Source organism: Boleophthalmus pectinirostris, unplaced genomic scaffold (assembly GCF_026225935.1).
Source record: "Boleophthalmus pectinirostris isolate CB_2022bp ecotype Guang Dong unplaced genomic scaffold, ASM2622593v1 HiC_scaffold_1, whole genome shotgun sequence".
In the NCBI taxonomy this organism is placed as follows: Eukaryota; Metazoa; Chordata; class Actinopteri; order Gobiiformes; family Gobiidae; genus Boleophthalmus; species Boleophthalmus pectinirostris.
Genome location: NW_026570970.1, coordinates 11,587,752 through 11,611,400, shown reverse-complemented (window position 1 = coordinate 11,611,400; position 23,649 = coordinate 11,587,752). Strand labels below are relative to the sequence as shown.

At 37.4% G+C, this 23,649-nt stretch overlaps 1 protein-coding gene across 1 annotated transcript in view; it reads left to right on the top strand.

The window, feature by feature from the left end:
• Positions 1-272: 272 nt before the first annotated feature.
• Positions 273-23,649, top strand: part of scn1laa (sodium channel, voltage-gated, type I-like, alpha) — a 47,186-nt gene continuing 23,809 nt past the window's right edge. The window contains exons 1-12 of the mRNA XM_055151168.1: positions 273-536; positions 2,138-2,256; positions 3,593-3,682; positions 4,593-4,721; positions 6,403-6,494; positions 6,571-6,771; positions 9,748-9,811; positions 9,880-10,021; positions 18,003-18,209; positions 19,953-20,219; positions 21,791-22,162; positions 23,001-23,121. Coding sequence (XP_055007143.1) covers positions 273-536; positions 2,138-2,256; positions 3,593-3,682; positions 4,593-4,721; positions 6,403-6,494; positions 6,571-6,771; positions 9,748-9,811; positions 9,880-10,021; positions 18,003-18,209; positions 19,953-20,219; positions 21,791-22,162; positions 23,001-23,121 — 2,068 coding nt within the window. The remainder of the gene's footprint in view (positions 537-2,137; positions 2,257-3,592; positions 3,683-4,592; positions 4,722-6,402; positions 6,495-6,570; positions 6,772-9,747; positions 9,812-9,879; positions 10,022-18,002; positions 18,210-19,952; positions 20,220-21,790; positions 22,163-23,000; positions 23,122-23,649) is intronic.

The following is a 23,649-nucleotide window of genomic DNA, read 5'->3' as shown; positions in this document are numbered from 1 at the left end:
TGAAGATAGAAAAGTTTAATGTCATACGGTGAAATATTCCAGACAAAGCAATAACATCTCCACCAGAAACGTTACCCAATGCACCTTTAAGTGTCATTGTGTCAGTCTATATTTTTATATTTTTAAGCTCTTCATTGGACTTGCACGACTTGAATTGCAATAAATAAATGTGTTGATGATGACAGGTCTAAAAGGTCTAATCATTTTGTTCTTCCACAGGGGATTCTCATGCTGGAGGTCAGCTGTCCACTCTGAAGGTGCAGGATGAAAAGATGGACCAGCTGCTTGTGCCACCAGGACCAGATAGCTTCCGCCCATTCACCCGGGAGTCCCTCAAAGCCATCGAGAACCGGATCGCCGAGGAGAGAGCCAAGAGGCCAAAGGGTGAGAAGAAGAAGGACGATGAGGAGAACCGCCTTGAGCCCAACAGGGACCTGGAGGCGGGGAAACCTCTGCCTATGCTCTATGGAGACACCCCCAAGGGCATGGTGTCCACTCCGCTGGAAGATCTGGACCCGTACTACAGCAATCAGAAAGTATGTTTGATCTTTTATCATATGTTTTGTGTCTTTCTTTTGTTTTTTGGTGCTGAAGCTACCCAAAACCAGACTTGTCAAACATTTCTGCACATTTAAAGCTCATGTATTATGCAAAAATTGACTTCAGTGAGATTTAAGTCATGTTATAATGTTGTTACTCCATCAGAAAAACACTTTGAATTCTGTTTCGTTTCATTCACACATGCTTGAGTAACCCTTTATTATTAGTCTATCCACATCTCCAAATCTCAAAATGCTCTGTTCCACCTTGTGATGTCACGAAGCTCTAGTTTTCAGCTACATTTTACCTTTTGTTCAGTAGAGATTGGCAATTCCATGACTGAAATCATCCAAATGATTCCAGTAAAGTTGTATGGAGTTTTCAGACTGTAGCCTGAAGTGACCCAAATCTGATTTTTTTTGGCCACTATGCGACCAATATCTGGATATGTGCTCCTAAAACCAATACATATCCAATCTTTTGACATGTGAGTTCCAATCCAATCCAGTTTATTTCTATGGCACATTTTACAAACAAACAGTTTCCAAAGTGCTGCACAAATACAGAATAATAACAACAATTAGATGATAAAATAAACTACTAAAATAATACTAGTCTTAAAATAATAAAACCAGTAAAATAAAATAAAACCAGCAAATTAAAATAAAAACTAAATCATAGAATAGAAATAAATAAACCAATAAATAAAATAAATCAATAAAAACACATAAAAATAAATAAAAAACACAGAGGACCACACAACTCGCGCGGTGTTAAAAGCCAGAGAATAAAAGTGGGTCTCAAGACTTGAGTCTGAACGGCCAGGTCACATTCATCCCACCAACACGTCAGGCTCGGAGTCTAGTCAATGGAGGGAAAGCGAGGTTAATGAGTTTATTACTATTTGGGGGGATTGTTGTATTCAGGCCAAACTGGAGGAGTCTTATCAGAACCAGGCGGTTTCTGAAAGGATTACCAAAGAAATGTCTGAGCGCGGCTACAGTCGGTCCTGGCTCCAATGTTAACGAAAAATAAAGAGCCTGCGAAACAAAAACAAGGAGGCTAAAAACTCAAACAAACGAAGCAGCCGTGGACGTTTAACCTGTCCATTTTACGAAGAACTGGACCGTATTTTGGGAGACAAGCCCAGCATTTAGGCAAACCGTAAACACTGAGCACTATCGCTGTATGTGTGGAACACTTTTGGGGCATTTAAAGTTCACACTGGAGATCACAAACAAGTTGCATTTAATTGGAAATATGAACGACCTCGCGAAAAAATCGGATTTCACCAAAAAATCCGAATTGAGCATTAAGCCCTGCAGTCTGAACGTAGCCTAAAAATCTTGTATTACACATGACATAACAAGGTAGAATAAAGTGTGTTTTGTTTGTGAAAATAACTCAGCTTATGTATGTTTTTGAAGAGGAAACAACATTATAACATCGATTAGAAAATAGAGTAATACAGGCCCTTTAATCTATTACGCAAAATAAATGGGTGCAGCTCCTTTTAGTTTCAATACACCATTCTTTTTTTGGGTCTCTCTCTGTCATTTTAAGCACTAACTTTGTAATTTCCTGTCTTTTATTTCAGACCTTTATGGTGTTAAACAAAGGAAAGGTAATTTTTCGCTTCAATGCCACTCCTGCCTTGTACCTGCTGAGCCCCTTTAACCCCCTCAGAAGAATATCGATCTGGATTTTAGTTCATTCATATCCTTTTTACAAGATACATACGTTATTTTGTTTTATCGAACTCTTGCTAAACAGTGTGTGTGTGATCGAGGCCTGTCACGATAATTACTATACAGACTTATCGTTCAATATAAACTAGATGGAGAGAAAGAGAATGGGAGGGCAGGGGAGAGAGGGGAATGAGGTATACCACGGCTACAAACTGAAATCACTCAACTATGAATCTGAAAAACTTGTCCACAGTCTGTAAACGTGTCAAATATCATGTTATTTCAGTGTTTTAAATGAATCTAGTCCCTGCATGCTACTCAGAGCAGTTGAGGATGTGGTTACCCGTTGCTACAGTGATGTCATGGCGATGGCCTCGGAGCAGTGATATAGAGCAGTGATTTGGTTGTGGCCGGAACTACTTGTGTGTTGTGCAATATTAGTGATCACATTATTTTGTTAATTTTTAATCTATGTTTGTGTATCTGTCTCTATCCAAATGAACAATAAATACTACTACTACTACTACTACAATAACTACTACTACTAATACTACTACTACTACTAGCAACTACTACTAGTACAACTACTACTGCACCTACTACTAACAACTACTACTTCTACAGCTACTACTACAGCAACTACAACTACTACTATTACTACAACAACTACTAATACAACTACAACTACTACTACTACTACTACCACTGCTACTACTACTACAGTACTACAAGTACTACTACCACTACTACAACTACTACTACTACTCCTACTACTATGACTACAACAACGCCAACAACTACTACTACTACAACTACAACTACTACTACTACAAGTACTACTACCACTACTACAACTACTACTACTACTCCTGCTACTACTACTACAACTACAACTACTACTACAGCAACTACTACTGCTACTACAACTCCAGCTACTACTACTACAACTACAACTACTATTACTACAAAAACAACTATTACTACTACGACTACAACTACTTTGGAGTGCATTATGTATCGTGGGTACATTTTCTTTGCAAAAGAGGGGAGATTTTTGTTATTTTAATTGTAATATGATCAGATCTGAGATGTCAAGTGTTAAGTAAGTCACTTCTAAGGCCAATTATTGCTTTATTCTGCTATTTATTTGTTGCAGCTCAAGCCTTTTATGATACTGTCTATTTAAAAATGGTTTACTGGGACAATCCTGCTTTATTTTAATTGAGTGAATGGTATAAATGTAGTCTCAATATTATCACTTATCTCAATATTTATCTGTATAGCAATATATCGTGCTTCGAAATATCTTATTGTGACAGGTCCAGTTCTATCTTTGTGATTTTTTTCCTTAACTCAGACTGCACATTGTTCAGCATTGTAATCATGTGCACTATCATCACCAACTGTGCATTTATGACCCTGAATAAGGTCCCGGAATGGGCCAAAAATGTAGAGTAAGTTTCTATTGAATTAATATGATAAAAATATATATATATAATGTTGGCTTTAAAGGTTCACTATGTATTTTCGTTGTCATGAATGCTCCACAATAATGTTTCCATCGAGACATACCTTACATGCATCTTTAAATAACTGTATTATGTCACAATTCCAATTATTTCATGTTGATCGAAAAGTTTGGGGTCCATGATGTACTTGTTTCTGTGGATATGCCGTTGCTCTGCCTGGAATGTTCCACAATATGACATTAAACAGCTCTACACTGCAAAAAACAATATCTAGCCAAGTTAAGATGACTTGAATTAAGAAAGTTTTATCTTGATTTGAGTAAATTTCACTTGACAAGTAAAATGATCTGCCAGTAGAACAAGACTTTTTGTACTTAAAATATGAAAATACATCTTGCTACACTTAAAAAAAAAAGAAAAATAACAACTTTTTGCACTTAAAATACGAAACAAAATCAAATGTTGCTTGAATTAAGAAAAACACACTTATTCCATTGGCAGATCATTTTAATTACTCAAGTTAAATCTGCTCAAATAAAGTCAAATGTTCTTAATTTAAGTCATTTTAACTTACCTAGATATTGTTTTTTTCCAGTGTACCTTACATTTTGTGGTTTTATCGCTCAAAAATACCTAGAATAACAGGCATTCTGACTGTGAGTGGGGTTGCCTCTCCACAGATCTGACCTGTTACTTGGTCTGGTTTGGTCTCCAAGATAGAAAAGTTTAATGCCATCTTGTGAAACATTCCAGGCAAAGCAATAACACATCTATGAAGAAAAAAATCATTTGACAGACGGAAGTTACACAATGCACCTTTAAAGCCAACATACTCTTGTAGTTGAGTGTATTTTTCAATATAAATGTTTTTATTATGTCCCTTGTACACATACAGGTACACATTTACTGCAATCTACACTTTTGAATCTCTGGTGAAGATTCTGGCTCGAGGATTCTGTATAGGAAAGTTTACATTCCTACGAGATCCATGGAACTGGCTGGACTTCTGTGTCATTGTCATGGCGTGAGTAGAACTTTGACTTTTGGAAAACAGCATTAAAAATATTTTCACAAACTAGCCCTTAAACCTTCAAAGCTCTAAAAGAATGAAATCTTGTGTGGTGAAGCAAGAGAAAAATGTGCCATCTTTGTCACAATCAGGCAAAATAAAACCCACAAAATCCCCCCATAGTCTAAAATTCTCCGCCATAATCTAAAAACAACCCATATAGGCATAATGAAATTATACTTTCTTTCTCATTATATTACCATAAACTTATTAAAGAGACCACACTGGCCAAAAATGACTTCTACATTTCAGAAAATTTACTCTTGTGAGCTTAAAGTCATGTTATAATGATGTAACCTCCTCAAAAACAGACCTGAAATTGTGTTTTGTTGAGTATTGTATTGTTATTGTATGAGTAATCCTTTATTATTAGTCTCTCTATATCTCCAAAGCTCAAAATGTCCCACTTTGTGATGTCATGTAGTGGTAGTTAACAGTGACCTTTTATATTTAGTTTAGTAGAGGTTGGAAATTCCAGGGCTGAAATTATCCAAATGATTCAAGTGGAGGTGTGTGGCGTTTAAAAACACAGTGGAGTCTTCGTGTATCACCACATGACATCACAAGGTGGAACTGAGTGTTTTCTGTTTGAGAAAAGAACTCAGCTAAAATATGCAGGGTTTGTGTGTTAAACATGTGAATGAAACAAAACACAACTCCAGGTCTGTTTTTGATAAGGAAACAACATTATAACACAGATCAGAAAATACTGTAACATGGGCCTTTTAAAGATTTAATATTGGCAGTGCGTGACATTTATACTTTTATATATACAGACATTAAAATTAAAATAATTTGTGCACCCATGATCTTTGGGAAACACTGCATAGGCTGAACCTGAATTTCTGTAGTTTTATTGAGTCACTAGTCTGGGATGGCTCTCACTGAAAACAAACAGAACCAATGATCAGAACGTTCAAACAAAAATGTGTTTATGCTGATTGGTGGGGGGTCTGTCACCTGCTTCTTTCTATGGATATGTCACTGCTTTGTTTGGAATGTTCCACAGTGTGACATTAAACAGCTCTACTTTACATTTATTCAATTACAAGTGGTTTTATAGCTCAAATATACCTAAAAAACAAAACAAAACAGGCATTCTGAGTTGGGTCACCTCTCCACAGATCTGACCTGTAACTTGGTTTGGTTTGGTCTCCATGATGCTAGAAAGATTTAATGCCATACTGTGAAACATTCCGGACAAAGTAATAACAACTCCATGAAGAAAAGCATTTGACAGGCCTTCCACCAGAAAAGTTTTTTGTTTTGTTTTTCGGGTTTTGAGATCTCCAAGGGTAAATGTTAGTTTTTCATTATTATAATTGAAAAACATCATAAAAAATATTCTAAAAAATGTATATAGATTTTCTCTCAATTCTTTGGATTATATTTTTCAATAATGAACAGACCAATGAATATTTACCCCCGTAGATCTCAGCAAAAAAAAGGAAAAAGCACAGAAAACTTCAGCTTTTTTATCTTTGTATTTGAGATTGATCCCTACACTGAAGAGCACCAAAAGGACAATTTTTAACAATCTCTACACATCCAAAGAAGCACTCCATCCCCCTAAAGTTTTACATCATTTGTCATGTTTTGTTTGCCATACAATATAAATAATAAAACTCTTTTTCAGTTATGTTACAGAGTTCGCAAAATTAGGAAACTTCTCAGCACTTCGCACATTCAGGGTGTTGAGAGCTTTCAAAGCAATTTCAGTAATTCCAGGTAAGCCTTTTTTTATTCATACAACAGTTTTGTACAATGGTTCTTTTTCATTGAATGTTATATTTGTGATCCCCAGGACTAAAAACCATTGTGGGTGCCTTGTTCCAGTCCGTAAAGAGACTGTCAGATGTGATGATTCTCACTGTGTTCTGCCTCAGTGTCTTTGCGTTGATTGGCTTACAGCTGTTCAGAGGAAACCTGAAGCAAAAGTGCATCATCACTCCGCCCAACGGAACCATCGGCTCACCGGAGTGGGCCAACTACTCCAGCAACACAAGTGAGAAAAATATCAAAATGCTTTTTGTGTTTTTGTGTTTATTTGTTTTATTTTATTTTATTTTTTTTGTGTGTCTTTGTTTGTTTTATGTTTTTTTATTTGTTTGTTTTTTGTATCTTTGTTTTTTATTTATTTGTTAGTTTGTTTTATTTATTTATTTTTTTGTATCTTTGTTTGTTTTATGTTTTTTTATTTGTTTATTTTTTGTAGCTTTGTTTTTTATTTATTTGTTAGTTAGTTTCTCTGTTTGTTTTTTTTTGTATCTTTGGTTGTTTTTGTTTGTTTTATTTTTTGTGTCTTTGTTGTTTTTAAAAAAAAAAAACTTTTTATTTAATTGTATCTTTGTTTTTTTGTTTGTGTTTTTATTTGTTTATTTGTTTTATTTTTTGTATCTTTGTTACACAGTGCACCTTTAATATTTAAAGGTGCACTGTGTAACTTTTCTGATGAACGGGGTTGCCTCCACACAGATCTGACCTGTAACTCGGTCTGGTTTGGTCTCCATGAAGCTAGAAAGGTTTAATAGCATACTGTGAAACATTCCAGGTGAAGCAATAACATCTCCATGGAGAAAAGCATTTGACGGCCCCTCCACAATGCACCTTTAATAATATTCTGTTCAAAGTTCACCTTTTCAACTCATACCAAATGATACAGAATTGACAAAATGACTAAAATAAGAACTGACTAATGCAAGAAACACATTTCAAAACATGCAAAACTACAGTGTTAGCAGTTTTTATATTTCAAAAGTTGTAGTCTTTGCTGATTGAAGATTTCAATCGCAATTAATCTTGTAGTCCTACTTACTACACTCACACTTCCTGGTTTGGTGCTTGTCTGATACTGCTTTAGTCCTTATGTAGATTTCCTGTTTTTTAATCCCAATTTGCATGTGTTGTGTCGGTGCCAGATTTGTACTTGGATTTGCTCAAAAAAGCAATTCCAATCAAACTCCAGATCACTTAAACACACTCTTTTCTGATCTATGTTATAATGTTGTTTCTTCATCACAAACAGACCTGGAGTTATGCTGTGTTATTTTCATTCACACATGTTTAACACATAAATCCGGCATGTTAAGAATGAGTTCTTCTCTCAAACAGAAAACACTGCTGCACCTTGTGATGTCGTGGTGATAAAGGAAGTGCTCCACTGTGTTTTTAAACCCCATACACCTTCACTTGAATCATTTGGATAATTTCAAGTAATGTCATTGTCCATTTCTACGAGGGCTCACTATCATTAAGAACTAGTCGATTCGAAACATACCTCGATACACAGGCCACAATACGATACATAGCTTTCAATTTTATACGATATATTTAAAATCGATTTTATACGGTAATATAAAACAATCCATCCTCAAAATTGTGAAAATGTCAAATGTGTTGCATAAATGAGTTTCCATCCTCTGAACAAGCAACAAAACTGTAGCGCTGTAACAAAATACTTTGGTAAAATGTACAAAAAAATATACAAAAAATGGCCTGTGGAGTCGCCTCTCCACAGATCTGACCTGTAACTTCACTTGCATCACTTGCTTAAATGGATATGTTTAATGCTGTGCTGTAGAAAATTCTAGACGAAACGAAGACATCTCCATGGAAACAAGCAAAAAGCAGAAAGTTACACAAAATTTGGTAAAATGTACCAAAAAATAAATAAAAAAATGGCAGTCCATGATATCAATACTGTATCATCACATTAAACAAAACGATATATCGATATTTAGATATTTTTGCACATCCTTAATCTCTACTGAACTAAAGATAAACGGAGCTGTAACAATGAAAACTTCCCAGGTGGAACAGAGCATTTTGAGTTTTGGAGATGTAGACAGTAGGGATGGGCATTCGATGAAATTTTCTTAATCGATCGTCGGAAGAATTAACGATCGATTATCGATTAGTCATTAAGGTTTTTATATTAAAATGATCATCATTATTATTACTATCTGCACTACTAATCTGCATATATAAATTAAACTTTACGACATATAAACCGTAACGACTCTAGAGCCACATCAATCCGTTTGACATTATAATGTGTTTAATTCAGTTTTGCGCAACTCTCACAAAAACGAAACTTAAAACCACATCGCTAATTTGCATAAACTCAGTGAAGATAAAACTACAGCTCTTGTGTCGCTGATGCGGTCAACTTCTGTCGGATTAAAAGACATGATTCAGTGGAATACAGGTTAGTGTGACCATATTTGCGTTTGTCAAAACCAGGACACCGTACGGGGGGTGGGGAGGTTGGGACTCGTGATCGACATTGCGCGACTCTCACCTGGTAAAAGCTTTTTCCCAATGGAAACTGAAACATATGTTCCTGTTTTGTACACTGTGCACATGGACTCACACTTGTTCCGAACGTAACGGAAAGCGTGGAATTTCTTGTTACAAATCATCGTTAAATACACATTTGTGCTTCGGTACGCTGCAGACTGACCGAATGTTTGTGTCTCGCTCCTTCTGAGTGCAGAGAGACACATGTACAGACCCCCATTTGGTCACGCTACACACAGCAACCTACATTCGGTTTGTCGATTAAAATTAACGTAATCGATGAAATTCTTAATGATCAATTATCGATTAATCATGCCCATCCCTAGTAGACAGACTAAACCAGGTTCACTCAAACATGTGTAAATAAAACAAAACACAACTCTGGGTATGTTTTTGATGACTGAGATGATGTCAGATGGCAGGCAAGAGCCAGATTTCCCTATTGATTACATTGTACTTTGCCAAGAAACATCCAAAAAATAAACTCAGAAATGTTGAACCTGGTATTTTCAATTAGTGAGTAAACCGTAGAACCCACTGCATTACAATATAATTTTGCATTTTAACAATTTAAATTTTAGCTGCCCCCATCTATATTAATTTATATTGACTTAAAGAATGCTCTTGTGAACATCTTGTGAAAACCACCAACTCTAATGTCTAAATGTCTTCTCTCCTCCAGGTAATTATTACTATCTCCCTGAAAAAAAAGACCCTTTGCTGTGCGGAAATGGCAGTGATGCAGGGTAAGTAATCGCTACATCATGCTCAGGTTTAATGTTCCCAGATTGAATGTCCACTCCGTGTGATGCAGGCACTGTCCGGAGGGGTACACCTGCCACCAGGTGGGCAACAATCCAGACTACGGCTACACCAGCTTCGACAACTTTGGATGGGCCTTCCTCGCCTTGTTCAGGCTCATGACACAAGATTGCTGGGAGAACCTTTATCAGCAGGTACGGGGCTTAAAGGTGCACTGTGTATCTTTTGAGGTAGGGAGATACTTTTGCCTTGCCTGTAATGTTCCACACTATGGCATTAAACTCATATAAGATGCATTTATTCAATTTCGGGTGTTTTTTATTGTTCAAGTACTTTTAAAATATTCTTACTGGGAGTGGGGTCACTTTTTCACAGATCTCACCTGTAAATTGGCATCTCTTGATTGTTTCTATGGAGAATGAAAAGTTTAATGTCATACTCTAGAGCCCTGCACTCGCGGGACCCGACACAAAACAGTGAGGCGCGGGGCACATTTTGAAAGCTCATTGCGGACGTGGGCAGTCCCGCAAACTAAATATGAGTGTCAAGTAAAATATACAAATGATTAATGTTTGCCTATCATACGTCATTTGTGCTGGATAATTTATTTGGCATTAATAAAAACATTTTAAGCAGCCTAAACTTGCAGATAAGGTCTAATCTCACGCACATTTTAGACAATTCCTTTCCTCTTCTTCGTTTTTGATGGAGTTTGATGGAGGATTTGCAGGCGGGAGTGGGACAAAATATCGCAGATGCAGGCGGAAGCGGGAAGGAAAATTACAATTCTTTGCAGGCGGGAGTGGGACTGAAAATTCTGTCCTGCACAGACCTCTACCTTACTATGCAATATTGGAGGTAAAGCAATAGAATCCCCATGGAGAGAAGTAACTGGAGGGCACTCTACCAGAAAAGATACACAATGCATCTTTAACTGCGGCTTTTACTGATTTTGGGTGGGCAATATGGACAAAGACTTCGGATCTTGTTTTTAAGACTTTTTTTAGCTTTATGTTGAAGTTGCTTTTTAGCTTCCAGTGTTGGAAAGTAACTGAATACATGTACAGAGAAAACATATTCCTTATACAGATTTTGAGTTAGTGTATTCCAGTACAGTCACAGATGTAGTGGGTGTGGTACACAGGGGTACGCCGTCCACCCACTTCTCCCAACATGAGATATAAAAAAATAACAAATATAAAATAGCTACAACTTAAATGTCAAACCGGAGATACTGGCAATGGTGAAAAAACCTGCATAGGCTCATGATATCTGCAGTACTGTCCTATAGTGACCTGAAAGACCAGGACTGATACTAGGACTGAATCAGGAGGACTAAACCAGGACTAAAACAGGACTAAACTAGGTCTAAAACAGGAATATACCAGAACTGAACCAGGACTGAGTGTCTGGGACGGGCCCGGAAGTGCTCTCGCGTAGACCACTGGGTGACTGCAGGACAAAAGGACCGGCACAGATTAGTCCTGGTTTAGACATGGTTTAGTCCTGGTTTAGTCCTGGTTCAGTCCTGGTTCAGTCCTGGTTTAGTCCTGGTTTAGTCCTGTTTTAGTCCTGTTTTTAGTCCTGCTTTTAGTCCTGGTTTAGTCCTGTTTTAGTCCTGTTTTTAATCCTGCTTTTAGTCCTGGTTTAGTCCTGTTTTAGTCCTGCTTTTAGTCCTGTTTTAGTCCTGGTTTAGTCCTGTTTTAGTCCTGCTTTTAGTCTTGGTTTTAGTCCTGTTTTAGTCCTGCTTTTTGTCCTGCTTTTAGTCCTGTTTTAGTCCTGGTTTAGTCCTGTTTTAGTCCTGGTTTAGTTCTGGTTTAGTCCTAGTTCATATGTTGTGGCCTATAATCATTTTGAGTGAAAAAACATCAAATATTACAGATTTTTACTGGGCTGCCACCTTTACGTTTCTTTGGTGGGGACGGGATTCATCACATCAATGATGTCACGAATCACGTAGCCCCACTACACCACTGAGTACAGTTACGTACTCATTTGGTGGTATTTAGAGTACAGTTACTTTTCTAAATTCAAAGGAATACATGGAGGTACTTGATCTCACAATTTAGGCTTCATACTACACATAACTAGTGTAAAAAATATGAAAACAGCATTCTTATGAGTGCTTGTGTGATTAACAAACAGTAAAACAAATATAAAGCTGTTGTCAATCTGATATTGCATTCTCATTGTCAGCATAGTCGCCTCTCCACAGATCTGACCTGTAACTTGGCCTTGTGGCATCACTTGTTTGCTTCTTTGGAAATGGATATGTTTAATGCCGTGCTATAGAAAAATCCAGACAAAACAAAAACATCTCCATTGAAACAAGCAAGAAGAAGAAAGTTACACATTTAAAGTTGCACCTTTAATGAATGGTGATTTTAAAGAGTTGGGTTTTCGGGGCTTAAATGGTCGTGAATCTTGCATCTTTACACTATAATTTAAATGCAACTCAATGTGAAAGTATTCTAAGTATTCCGAATACAATACTCTGATTGGACCATGTAACAAAATACATTACAAAACACATTTTAATGCAGGTATTCATTATTCTGTAAACATGGATTTGCAAAGTATTCTTCCCGTCGATAGCAGCTCAGTGTTGCATTTAAAAGGCATCTAAAGCTATGTGCTTCTTTTGAGAGTCAACCCCGTGTCGCCCATTCACTCTGAACAATGAGACTGAAAGAACAGGAGTGTGAGTACAGAGATAAACAGAAAAACTCTGGGTTGCATGACTATCCCTGCAGACTGGCTGCTCCTTACAGAGGGAGACCTAAATGTGATATAATAATGATACATTTGCCCACCATTACTTGTTTAGTGTACAAGATATTATTTTAACCTCTTCATGCTTATAATTTAGGGTGTCCAGGCATTCCTATTTACTCCAGACTAGGGATGGGCATGATTAGTCGATTAATCGATAATTGATCATCAAGAATTTCATCGGTTACGTTCATTTTAATCGACAAACCGAATCTAGGTTGCTGTGCGTTGCGTGACCAAACGGGGTCCGTACATGTAGTTCTCTGCACTCAGAAGGAGCGAGACACAAACAGTTGGTCAGCCTGCAAGTGCCGAAGCACAAATACGTATTTAACGATGACTTGTACAAGAAATTCCACACTTTCCGTTGTGTTCGGGACAAGTGTGAGGCCATGTGCACAGTGTACAAAGCAGCACATATGTTTCGGTGTCCAGTGGGAAAAAGTTTTGCCAGGTGAGAGTCGCGTAATGTCGATGACGAGTCCCAACCTCCCTCCCCCCGTACGGTGTCCTGGTTTTGACAAACGCAAATATGGTCACACTAGCCTGTATTCCACTGAGTCGTGTCACATCAGTGCACAAGAGCAGTTTTTTTTTTCTTTGCTTAATTTTTGCAAATGAGCCATGCGGTTTTAAGTTTCGTTTCTGTGAGAGCTGCGCAAAGCTGCATTAAACACATTATAATCTCTAACGGGCTGATGTGGCTCTAGAGTGGTTACGGTTTATATGTCATAAAGTTGAGTTTATTTATGCAGATTAGTAGTGCAGATAGTAATAATAATGATGATAAATGTTAGTATAAAAAACGTTAATGATTAATTGATAATCAATCGTTAACAATTGATTAAGAAAATGTAATCGAATGCCCATCCCTACTCCAGACAGTCCCCATTTTGACTCTCATGTCTCCTGGTCCTGCAGATTTATACAAAACCTCTGATATGTCCCAGTTTTATACAAGAAATTACCCTATTTTTTGACAAATCTGAAGTAAAGTGGAGCATATATTGTCATTTGCTGTGCCAAAATACAGATATGATATACGAATAAGTTATGAATGGACCGAGTGTGTAATAATATTCTTAATTATGTGTGTTGTTTACAATTTTATTATTAGTTTTTGATTTTGAAAAGCTGCTTACCCTATTATAATCAGAGAAATATCTCTTGAATCTGTTGGATTTCTACTGTTCCATCAGTCAAACATTTCTCGTTACTGTCTCAGATGACAACTTGACAACTTAACATTTATCAAACTGAATTAATTGCTCTTCGTGATAAAGTGACATGTTTGGATATCTGTGAATGACTCTTACCGGGCTGGTCATGGAGCAGTATGTATTCTCGTATGAATAAATAAAGAGGCTGCTACAGGGTGGGGCTGCGTCAAGCCATCCTCCCTCACAGAAGAGAGAGCAATAATGAAAAGTTATAGGACACGGTGTTCAAACAGGCCAGTGCGCAAACAGCAGCTCCTATATTTCCATGTGGGACAAAGATGATATGAGTAAACAGTATATGAATGGGCCACAGCTCCGTGAATGAGTGTCTAATAAAAAACGGGCTGGATCATTATGTGGTGAGCAAACAAAGAAACAATGAAGCAAGGACAGAACTGGAATTAAAAATCTCACAGTTGATTACATTTAAACTGGATGACGAATTAATGCACTTCCACCTTTTGCACTTTTTATTTTGTAGGTTGAAAAAAATATTTATTTACTATTTTATTAAAATGTTCTTTTTGGCATTGGATTAGTATTTCAGTTCAAGTTATTATGTAGGTAAGCTTTAAACAACGAGGAGCCATGTGTTATGCAGTTATAACGTGGACTTGTTCTGGTGTCATGGTGTTCCTTTGCAAAGTGCGTTAAAAGTACAGAACACACAGCTTCAAATTGTTTGATATGCTTATACCACAGCTACAAACTGAAATGTCTCACCTGTGAATCTGAAAAGCCTGTTCACTGTCAGGCAGGACTAAACCAGGACTGATCCCAGGACTGAACCAGGACTAAAACGGGACTAAAACAGCACTATACAGAACTGAACCAGAACTTAGTGTCGTGATGGGCCTGGAGGTGCACCAGATCGTCAGGTGACTGCAGGAGAAAGGACAGCCGTTCCCCGATTACGCTTTTGCAGGCACCCTGCTCCACGGGCTCAGGGTTCTCTCTCTCGCTTTCAAGTCCAAGACTAGTCCTGGTTTAGTCCTGGTTCAGTCCTGTTTCAGTTCTGGTTTAGACCTGGTTTAGACCTGGTTTAGTTTTGGTTTAGTCCTGGTTTAGATCTGGTTTAGTCCTAGTTTAGACCTGGTTTATTCCTGGTTTAGTCCTGGTCTAGTTCTGGTTCATGTGTTGTAGCCTATGATTTATGTTCTGTAGGTGATTATGAATGACGTTAATGTTAATAACATGGTTCATTAAAAAAAAAAACATTAAATATTACAGATTTTTACTGGGCTGGCGCATATATGCTTGTACTGAAAATTAGGTTTCTTTTTTTTGTTAATAAACATAAAATCTATATCAGTGATTCTTAACCATAGGGCCGAGGCCCAAAGTAGGGCCTGGACCACCTCCTTGGGGGCCCCACAATCAGTACAATATAATGCATTTAATATGAGATAGGGCCCCAAGTTACTTTGTTTGGAAAAGGTTGGGCCCCAAGACTGAAAAGGTTAAGAATCCCTGATCTATATGACACCTGTGTGTATTTTGCCATGTCGAGTATATGGCTTTTGGGTGGCGTGGATGGGGGATATCACATCGATGACGTCACAAATCGCATATCCTCACTTAAAAAATTCCCACTACACCACTGTCAAAAACTGATTTTAAAATGTCATTGCTGATTACATTTAAACAGGCTGATGACAGATTAATGCTTTTCTACATTTTTTACTTTTTATTAGTTAGAAAAAAAAGCACATACAGATTTGAGATAACTCTTAAACTCTTAACTCTTCTTGTTTGTTTTTTTCTTTCTACTTTCTACATTTAGATACACACAGAAGACATGAAATATATGAAGTAAGATATATGGAATTATTTAGTAAAGAAAAACCTAAATAAAACTAAATATTTTTCAACAAAGGAAAAGGTGAGTAATTTGAGAAATTTAGTATAAAATATATTTCTAAAAAATAGTAGTTGTTTTCTATTTGCTACATAATTACATCTTCTGTTTGTATACCAAATGTAGAAAGTAGTAAATATATAGACCAAAACATTAAATGAGTGGGTGCTCTAAACTTTTGGCTGTTTTATTGGGTTTGGGAGAGTTAAATAAACAAAGGATTTCATAATGTGTTATAATTGTAATTTTAATTATTATTTGTTTATTATTAAAATTATAAATCTCTTGGCTGTCATAATCCCTTACATTAATTTATTAGATTACTTTATTCTCTGCCATGTTCCACCAAGAGAAATCACCATATAAAACAACACAGCCAATCCAATGGACCTGTGGGATGGAAAAATAAACTTGGGATGGTGCAAATAATCTTGTTTATTATGGCGATAAAAACACAGTAATTACTTGTGGTAGATTTTGTATAATCGTGATAATTGGCAACAGAAATAATCACGTCAAGTAGTATTGACAAGTATTTGAGTTCAAGCTATTATAAAAGCACATACAGACTTGAGATAACTCAAGTTAAAGTCAAAAGTTTGGACTCACCCTCTCATTCAATGTTTTTTGATACATACAGAATAGACTGATATTTACAGGCTGATTTTGGCCAAGAACATCTCATAAGATTTGAGTTTTTATTCATACAAAGCTGTTCATTAGTGCTGTAAAGGATAAATAACGGTTATATAACACTATTGGATAGCTGCGTGTATAATATATTGAAATATTGATATATCGTAACATCTCATTCAGGGCTCTCCAACCTGTGGCTCGGGAGCTTCCAGTAGATCTCCACCCCCTTCCAAGGAGCTCGCCAAAGGATTTCTGAATAATAATATTTAGCTGAATAAGTAACATTTGATTAATTTAATGCCTTTTACCATTGTACATGTGTCATTACCTAAACAAATGACAATTTATGTCTGTTGACAGGGATGAGATTAGTGAAAAATGCGGACACCAGGGACATTTCTTGTATAAAACTGGGAAAAATCACTGGATAAATTTGCAGGGACAGGGGACACAGGACTCAAACCTGGGACTGTCCCGAGTAAATAGGGACATTTGGTCACACTAACCTAACTACTTCATCTAAGGTTTGCTGTGGCTCTGTTATATACTAAATTTCTTATGAATGCTAAAACTAGTCACTCTCTGGCATTTTTGTTTTGTAAAGGTAACTCACCGGATGATCTAATTTAATGGTATAGTGGGCTGCTGTTTCAGTATATTGCTAAGAGTTTTTTTTTTTACTTATATATTTATTTTTTTTATATATTTTACTAAATTACTTTGTGATAGAGCTACAGTTGTGTTGCTTGGTTGGAGAAAGGAAACTTATTTATGCAGTACATTTGACATGTTCACTGTTTTGATGAGTAAAATGGTATTTGTCATATTAACTTTGCACAATCTAGACTTACTTAAAGACTTTTAGTATCACAGCCATGATTTAACCTTTGTTTTTTACAGTGCAAAAAAACAAAATCTAGAAGTCAGTTTCACTTGACAAGTAAAATGATCTGCCAGTAGAATAAGACTTTTTGTACTTAAAATACGAAAATACATCTTGCTACACTTAAAATGCGAAAAACAACAACTTTTTGTACTTAAAATAAGAAACAAAATCAAATGTTGCTTGAATTAAGAAAAACACACTTGTTCCATTGGTAGATCATTTTACTCAAGTTGAATCTACTCAAATAAAGTAAAATGTTACTTAGATATTGTTTTTTTGTCCAGTGTACTGAACCGTATAAAATCGAAAAATCTATTGTATCGTATTGTGGCCTGTGTATCGAGGTATGAATCGAATTGGCAACTTCTTAATGATACACAGCCCTACTATTGGATCTCTTGTGCAATAATTAACTGTATTTTAAGGAAACAAGTCATGTCCTTACACTGGCAGCGGGTAATATCGAGTATCGGCAGATACATAATGACAAAGTATCGATTGGTATCGGTATCAGAACTGAAACTAGATAGGTGCATCCCTAATTGAATCACCAAAAAAAATTTTCTCTTTTAGATCAGTGTTGTTTTCACTTATAACAAATTACTTTTCTGTATTAGTTGTTTAAACAGGGACATTATTGACAATATTAAAATTATAATTCAATATGTATTTGTTTATTTTTCTTTCAGCTATTTGAATACTGTGATAATTATGACACAGAATTTCAATACTGTCCCATTCTGATCAGAAACTTCTTTGCCAAATGACAGAAAATTAACCTTTATGTATTTGTGTTTTTCCAGACTTTGAGAGCTGCGGGGAAAACCTACATGGTGTTCTTTGTGCTGGTGATCTTCCTGGGCTCCTTCTACCTGATTAACCTGATTCTGGCTGTGGTGGCCATGGCCTACGAGGAGCAGAGCCAGGCCACCATAAACGAGGCCATCGAGAAAGAGGAGAAGTTCCAGGCCATGCTGGAGCAGATGAAAAAGCAACAAGAAGAGAGTGAGGTATCAAATCTTTCAACATTTATAAACATATGTACATGCACTAGTACTCAGTAATAGGGATGTAACAATTTCCAAATCTCACGGTACAGTATTGTCATGATATGCAGCTCACAGTACGATATTTATTGCGATATTTTGAAGAGGCTAATATAATTGTAGATAGGACACTTTTTTAGCTTTTAAAATACCTTGACAAGATCTTGGTGTGAATTATTTCTGTCATAATCCCAAGAATTAAAGTAAAAAAAATAGTTTCTTCATGTTGTTTGCACGGAAATTAATCATGGGATATGTAGTTCCCGATGTTTATAAGCTGTTGCTACTATAAAACCATGCATTTAAGCAAATAAACTTGTAATTCGATATGACTGTGAGACTCTTGATGATACAATATCACAATATTTCGGTTATTGTCCCTACTCAGTTACTTGGAGACATATTATGCGCTTATATCATGAATGGTTTTCCTTCATTGTTAGCTCACTTGCTTACATTTTATTCTACATTCAATGCTGTTTTACTTTGGTTTATTTTGTTCTGTGCTTAATAAAAGAAAATAAAACACATAAATGTTATGTATTACCTAATGAGCAGGTCCCTCCTACTTTCTGTTTGAATATATGAGGGTCTCGTTGTTAGCTGGAGACTGATCCATGTCACACGTTTTTTGTGTGTGTTATTGTAAGTCCATGTATCATTCGTTCATTCATTTTTCAAAATAAAGCCAAAAATAAGAAAAGGAAAAAGCAACTGTTTTGTCATTATTTGTCTCCAAAACCAGAATGAAAAAACAGATAACGATTAGTTTTTTCAGTTTTTGATTTTGTGTTTAAAATGAATAATGGAAAAAACGGATAATGGTCGTTTCCCTTTTCCATGACTTAAACTGCGATGTTGGACATTTGCACCGCATATGAACTAAAGCAGGCCTAAACCAGGCCTAAGCCAGGCCTAACCGGTCTCAGCCCTGGTATGTTCCTGGTCTGTTCCTGGTCTCAGTCCCGCTCTGGTCCCATTCTGGTCCCAGTCTCAGTCTCGGTCTGGTCCCAGTCTCAATCCTGGTCTGGTCCTGGTCCCTGGCTCAGTCCCAGTATCAGTCCCAGTTTGGTCCCAGTCTCGGTCCTGGTCTGGTCCCGGTCTCAGTGCCGGTCTCAGTCCTGGTCTCAGTCCTGGTCTGGTCCCGGTCTCAGTCCTGTCACCCGACAGTCTACAGGGGTGCACCTCCAAGCCCTTCCCGACACTCAATACTGGTTCAGTCCTGGTTCAGTCCAGGTTTAGTCCTGGTTTAGACCTTTAAGTATCGCAGTTTAAGTCATGGAAATGGGAAACAGCTATTATACGTTTTTTTCCTATATTAATTTAAACACACAAATGAACAAATCGTTATCTGTTTTTTTCATTTTGGTTTTGGAGACAAATAATGATGAAAATAGTTGTTTTTTCATTTTCTTATGTTTGATTTTATTTTGAGAAATGAATGAACGAATGATACACAGATCATTGTAAAGTGTGTGGTCTTGGCTGGCTAAGCAATGAAATCTGCTGCTTGATACGGTGAAATTTTGCAACGGGAGGGGGAAAGCAACATTAGTTTTAATCTGGAACTCAATTAACCTGTTTCTACTATTAAGTATTTTAGATAATTATTGCAGTTTACAGTGAAGTTGATCAGTTGCAGAGCCTTGTTGAATGTCTTGTGGAACAATCAATAGAAATGTTTGTTTGTTTTTGTGCACGTCCCAGGCAGCAGCAGCAGCCGCAGCCGAGAATGGAGAGAGCGGTGAGAAGCTCAGTGTGAGAGAGAGCTCCTCAGACGCCTCCAAACTCAGCTCCAAAAGTGCCAAAGAACGACGCAACAGGAGGTGGAAAAGGAAAGAGGAGGAGGGCAAAGGGACGGACGAGAAGATCCCCAAGTCTGAGTCCCAAAATAGTCTGAGGAAAATGTGCTGCCACTTCTCTGAAGGAGACAACCTGCTGACCTATGAACGCAAGTGCTCCTCTGCTCACCAGGTACGACACTGTTGGGCAAGTTACTTCAAAACTGTAATGTGTTATTTAATATTTGTTACTGTCATTTCAAAGTAATTTGTTACATTACAATATTACTGCATTTAAAATATAAGATATTACATGAGTACTGCATTACTTTTAAGTTATTCTCATCAAAATAACTGTGCGAAGATGCTGAAATTTTGCACCGTATATGGACTGAACCAGGACTAAACCAGTACCAAACCAGGACTAATCTTGGACTAGGACTTGGAAACTAGGACTGCCCCTGAGAGAACCCCAAGCCCATGGAACAGGGCATCCGCAAAGCGCGATCGGGCGTCGGCTGCGATGAGCCCCGTGCAGGACTGAACCAGGACTAAAACGGGTCTAAACCAGGACTAAACCACATCTAAACCAGAACTGAACCAGGACTAAACCAGAACTGAACTAGGACTAAACCAGTTCTAAACTAGGACTAAACCAGTACCAAACCAGAACTAATCTTGGACTAGGACTTAGAAAGTAGGACCACCCCAAGCCTGTGGACAGGGTATTTGCAAAGCACCGGTCCTTTAGCCCGTGGTTACCCGATGGTCTACACAGGCACACCTCCGGGTCTGTCCCGACACTCAGAACCATAACGATGGCGTTTCACCGCTGCTGATATCGCAGTGATTTTTTCGAATTTGTATGAAGAAAAGTGAAAAACCCACCACTTAAATCCAAGTTAAAAATGCACAGTGATACGCGTTACTGACATTTGTACCGAGTAAAATATTACTTTTTTTCCCCCTGTAATGCCACATTACTTCATTACATTAAAAAGCAAAGCATTACAGTAACTCGTTACTTTTATAACGTGCTGCTCCCAACACTGGGTATCACACTGGCTTATCTTTCATGACAATTTTTCATATATTCAAACTGCCCTAAACCACATTGCGTTGGACCTAAGAATTTAATCCCTTTTTGTGTGTGTGTGTGGCTTGAAAATATTTTCGGACTTTGAAAATTTGCAAGTCATATTGTATTTGCCCAATTTGTAAAACTGGTGGACTAAAGAAATTCCTGTGGCAGTAAAATGTTAGTGACAGACTTCTGGTGTAAACTGGAAGAGTAGTTTTGTTATGCCTTAATTTTTTCAGACATTTGCCATTGATGATTAACTTAATGAATAAAAAAATGATCGTCTTTCCTTTAAAGAAGCACTGTGTAACTTTTCTGGTAGAGGTTTCACCGCTTGTTTCCATGGAGCTTGTACGTGACACAGAACAGCAGGTGTTGTCGCTGGGCCAAGTTACAGGTCAGATCTGTGGTGAAACAAACATGGTTACAGTAATAATGCGTGTTTTTTGGAACAAACAAGCACTTTTTTCGCAATTGTTGAATAATCAAGATAGATAAGTGGTAATGTCATAAATTGGAACATTCCAGGTAAACGAAAAGTAGGTGGGGGACTATCAGAAAAGTTACATAGTGCTCTTACCTACCACTGTCACTTTTTCTTCCCTAATGTCCATTTTTCTCTGTGGTCTTGTCTCCTTGTGTATATCTGTGTCCATCCACTCAAGCCTATCTCTCTCTCTCAGTCCTTTCTGAGTTTTCGCGGACCGCTCTTCTCATCGCGTCATAACAGCAGAAATAGCATGTACAGCGTGCAGAGCCATGTGCTGGACAATGGCTCTGAGAACGAATTCGCGGATGATGAGCACAGCATTTTTGAGGACGCCCTGAGTATGAGGGGCTCAGTGTTTCTCCCACAAAGACGAGAGCGTCAGAGCAGCAGTATCAGCCAGTGCAGCTACTGTCCACATATCTTTCTCCCTCCCAACGACATCAAACTCACCTCAATGGGCTGCAACGGCCTAGTCACTCGTGTGGGTGGAGACTCCCTCCCACCCTCGCCTTTGGATTTACTCATGTCTTCATTGACAGCGTACGACGCTCCCCCTGGTGGCAACGTAAGGAAGTGTCTGGCCGATCCATACTGGGTGTTCTGTGTTCATTATCGCTTCTTTTCTTTTGCTGGATTTCACGTGGTTGTGCAGTGTCCAGTGTCTTGTGAGGTTTTATTGAGTTTTAGATACCACCATAGTCTGGCCAGTCACTCTCAGCTTTGTCCATTAATGAAACAGTTGGTTTGGTTGGGAGAGTACAAAATGATGAACATACATGACATTTCTATTCTATTCAACACTGTAAGCAAGGTGGGTGAATTGTCTTGCCCAAGGACACAACAACAGTGTACACCGCTGCCCCACTGTAGCATTTGGTATTCCCAATGTTTCTATCCAGGCCCAAACATATGTATTCTCAGGGAGATTTGGCTATTTTGAGTTTGAATTTTATTTCAGAAATAATTTTCTCACAGTAATACATACGCCCACAAATATGAATTCATTTAAAGACTAGGCCCCTAATCTTTTAAACTGTAAACCTCCAGGTAACTTAAGTTTTTTCACACACATGCTGTACATTTAATTCAATGTTTATAAAACTATAATGGCTGGCCAGACCAAAACTTTGTCATTTTTTGCCATAAATCTTGGTTTTCCACTGCAGCTCACCATTGTCTCACCTGTGTGCACTGTATGTGCTTGTTGTTGTTTGTCAAATTCATAATATTATAAGTTATGTCACACAGTTGTGAAGTAAATAACATATACCTCAACATAACATCATGCCATTATGACATGGGGTTAATTGCCTTTATGCTAAAAAGCTGATTGGACATTTTCATGATGTTCTTTATGACTGTACAAATTATTCCAGCTCTAATGGAGTCTTCTTTCCCTTCAGCCTGACACAGCTGATACAGAAGTGGGAGGAGAACAGTGTCCACACATGGACCTCCTCAACGGGGTTCAGACCAGAGACCGGACCTGCAGTGTGGCCAGTGTCATCACAAGCACAATAGAAGGTCTGTATCAAAAATCATATTATAGGCTGTGTTTACATGACGGGAGAGTGATTGTTTTTACAAAAAATATCCAAACTTATGAATTAGGGGTGTAACGATATCCAAGTCTCACAATACGATATTGTCACAGTATAGACCTCACGGTATGATATTTATTGCGATATCGTGGGAAAGCTCATGATACGGTTGGGAGGCTCACGATATTACAATATTATACATAATAACAAGACTGATATAAAATGCTTTGACCAGTCATTTGGTACATTTATTGTCATATTTCAGGGATGTAACTATATCCAAATCTCTCAGTACGATATTATCACGATATGCATCTCACAGTACTATATTTATTGTGATAATTTGAAGAGGCTGATAATTGAAGATGGGACAACGTTTGCTTTTAAAATACCTTGACAAGATTTTGGTGTGATTATTTCCATCATAATTCCAAGAATTCAAGTAAAAACCATATCTCTTCCTGTTGTCTGCACTGAAATGAATCATGGGATATGTAGTTCCTGATGTTTA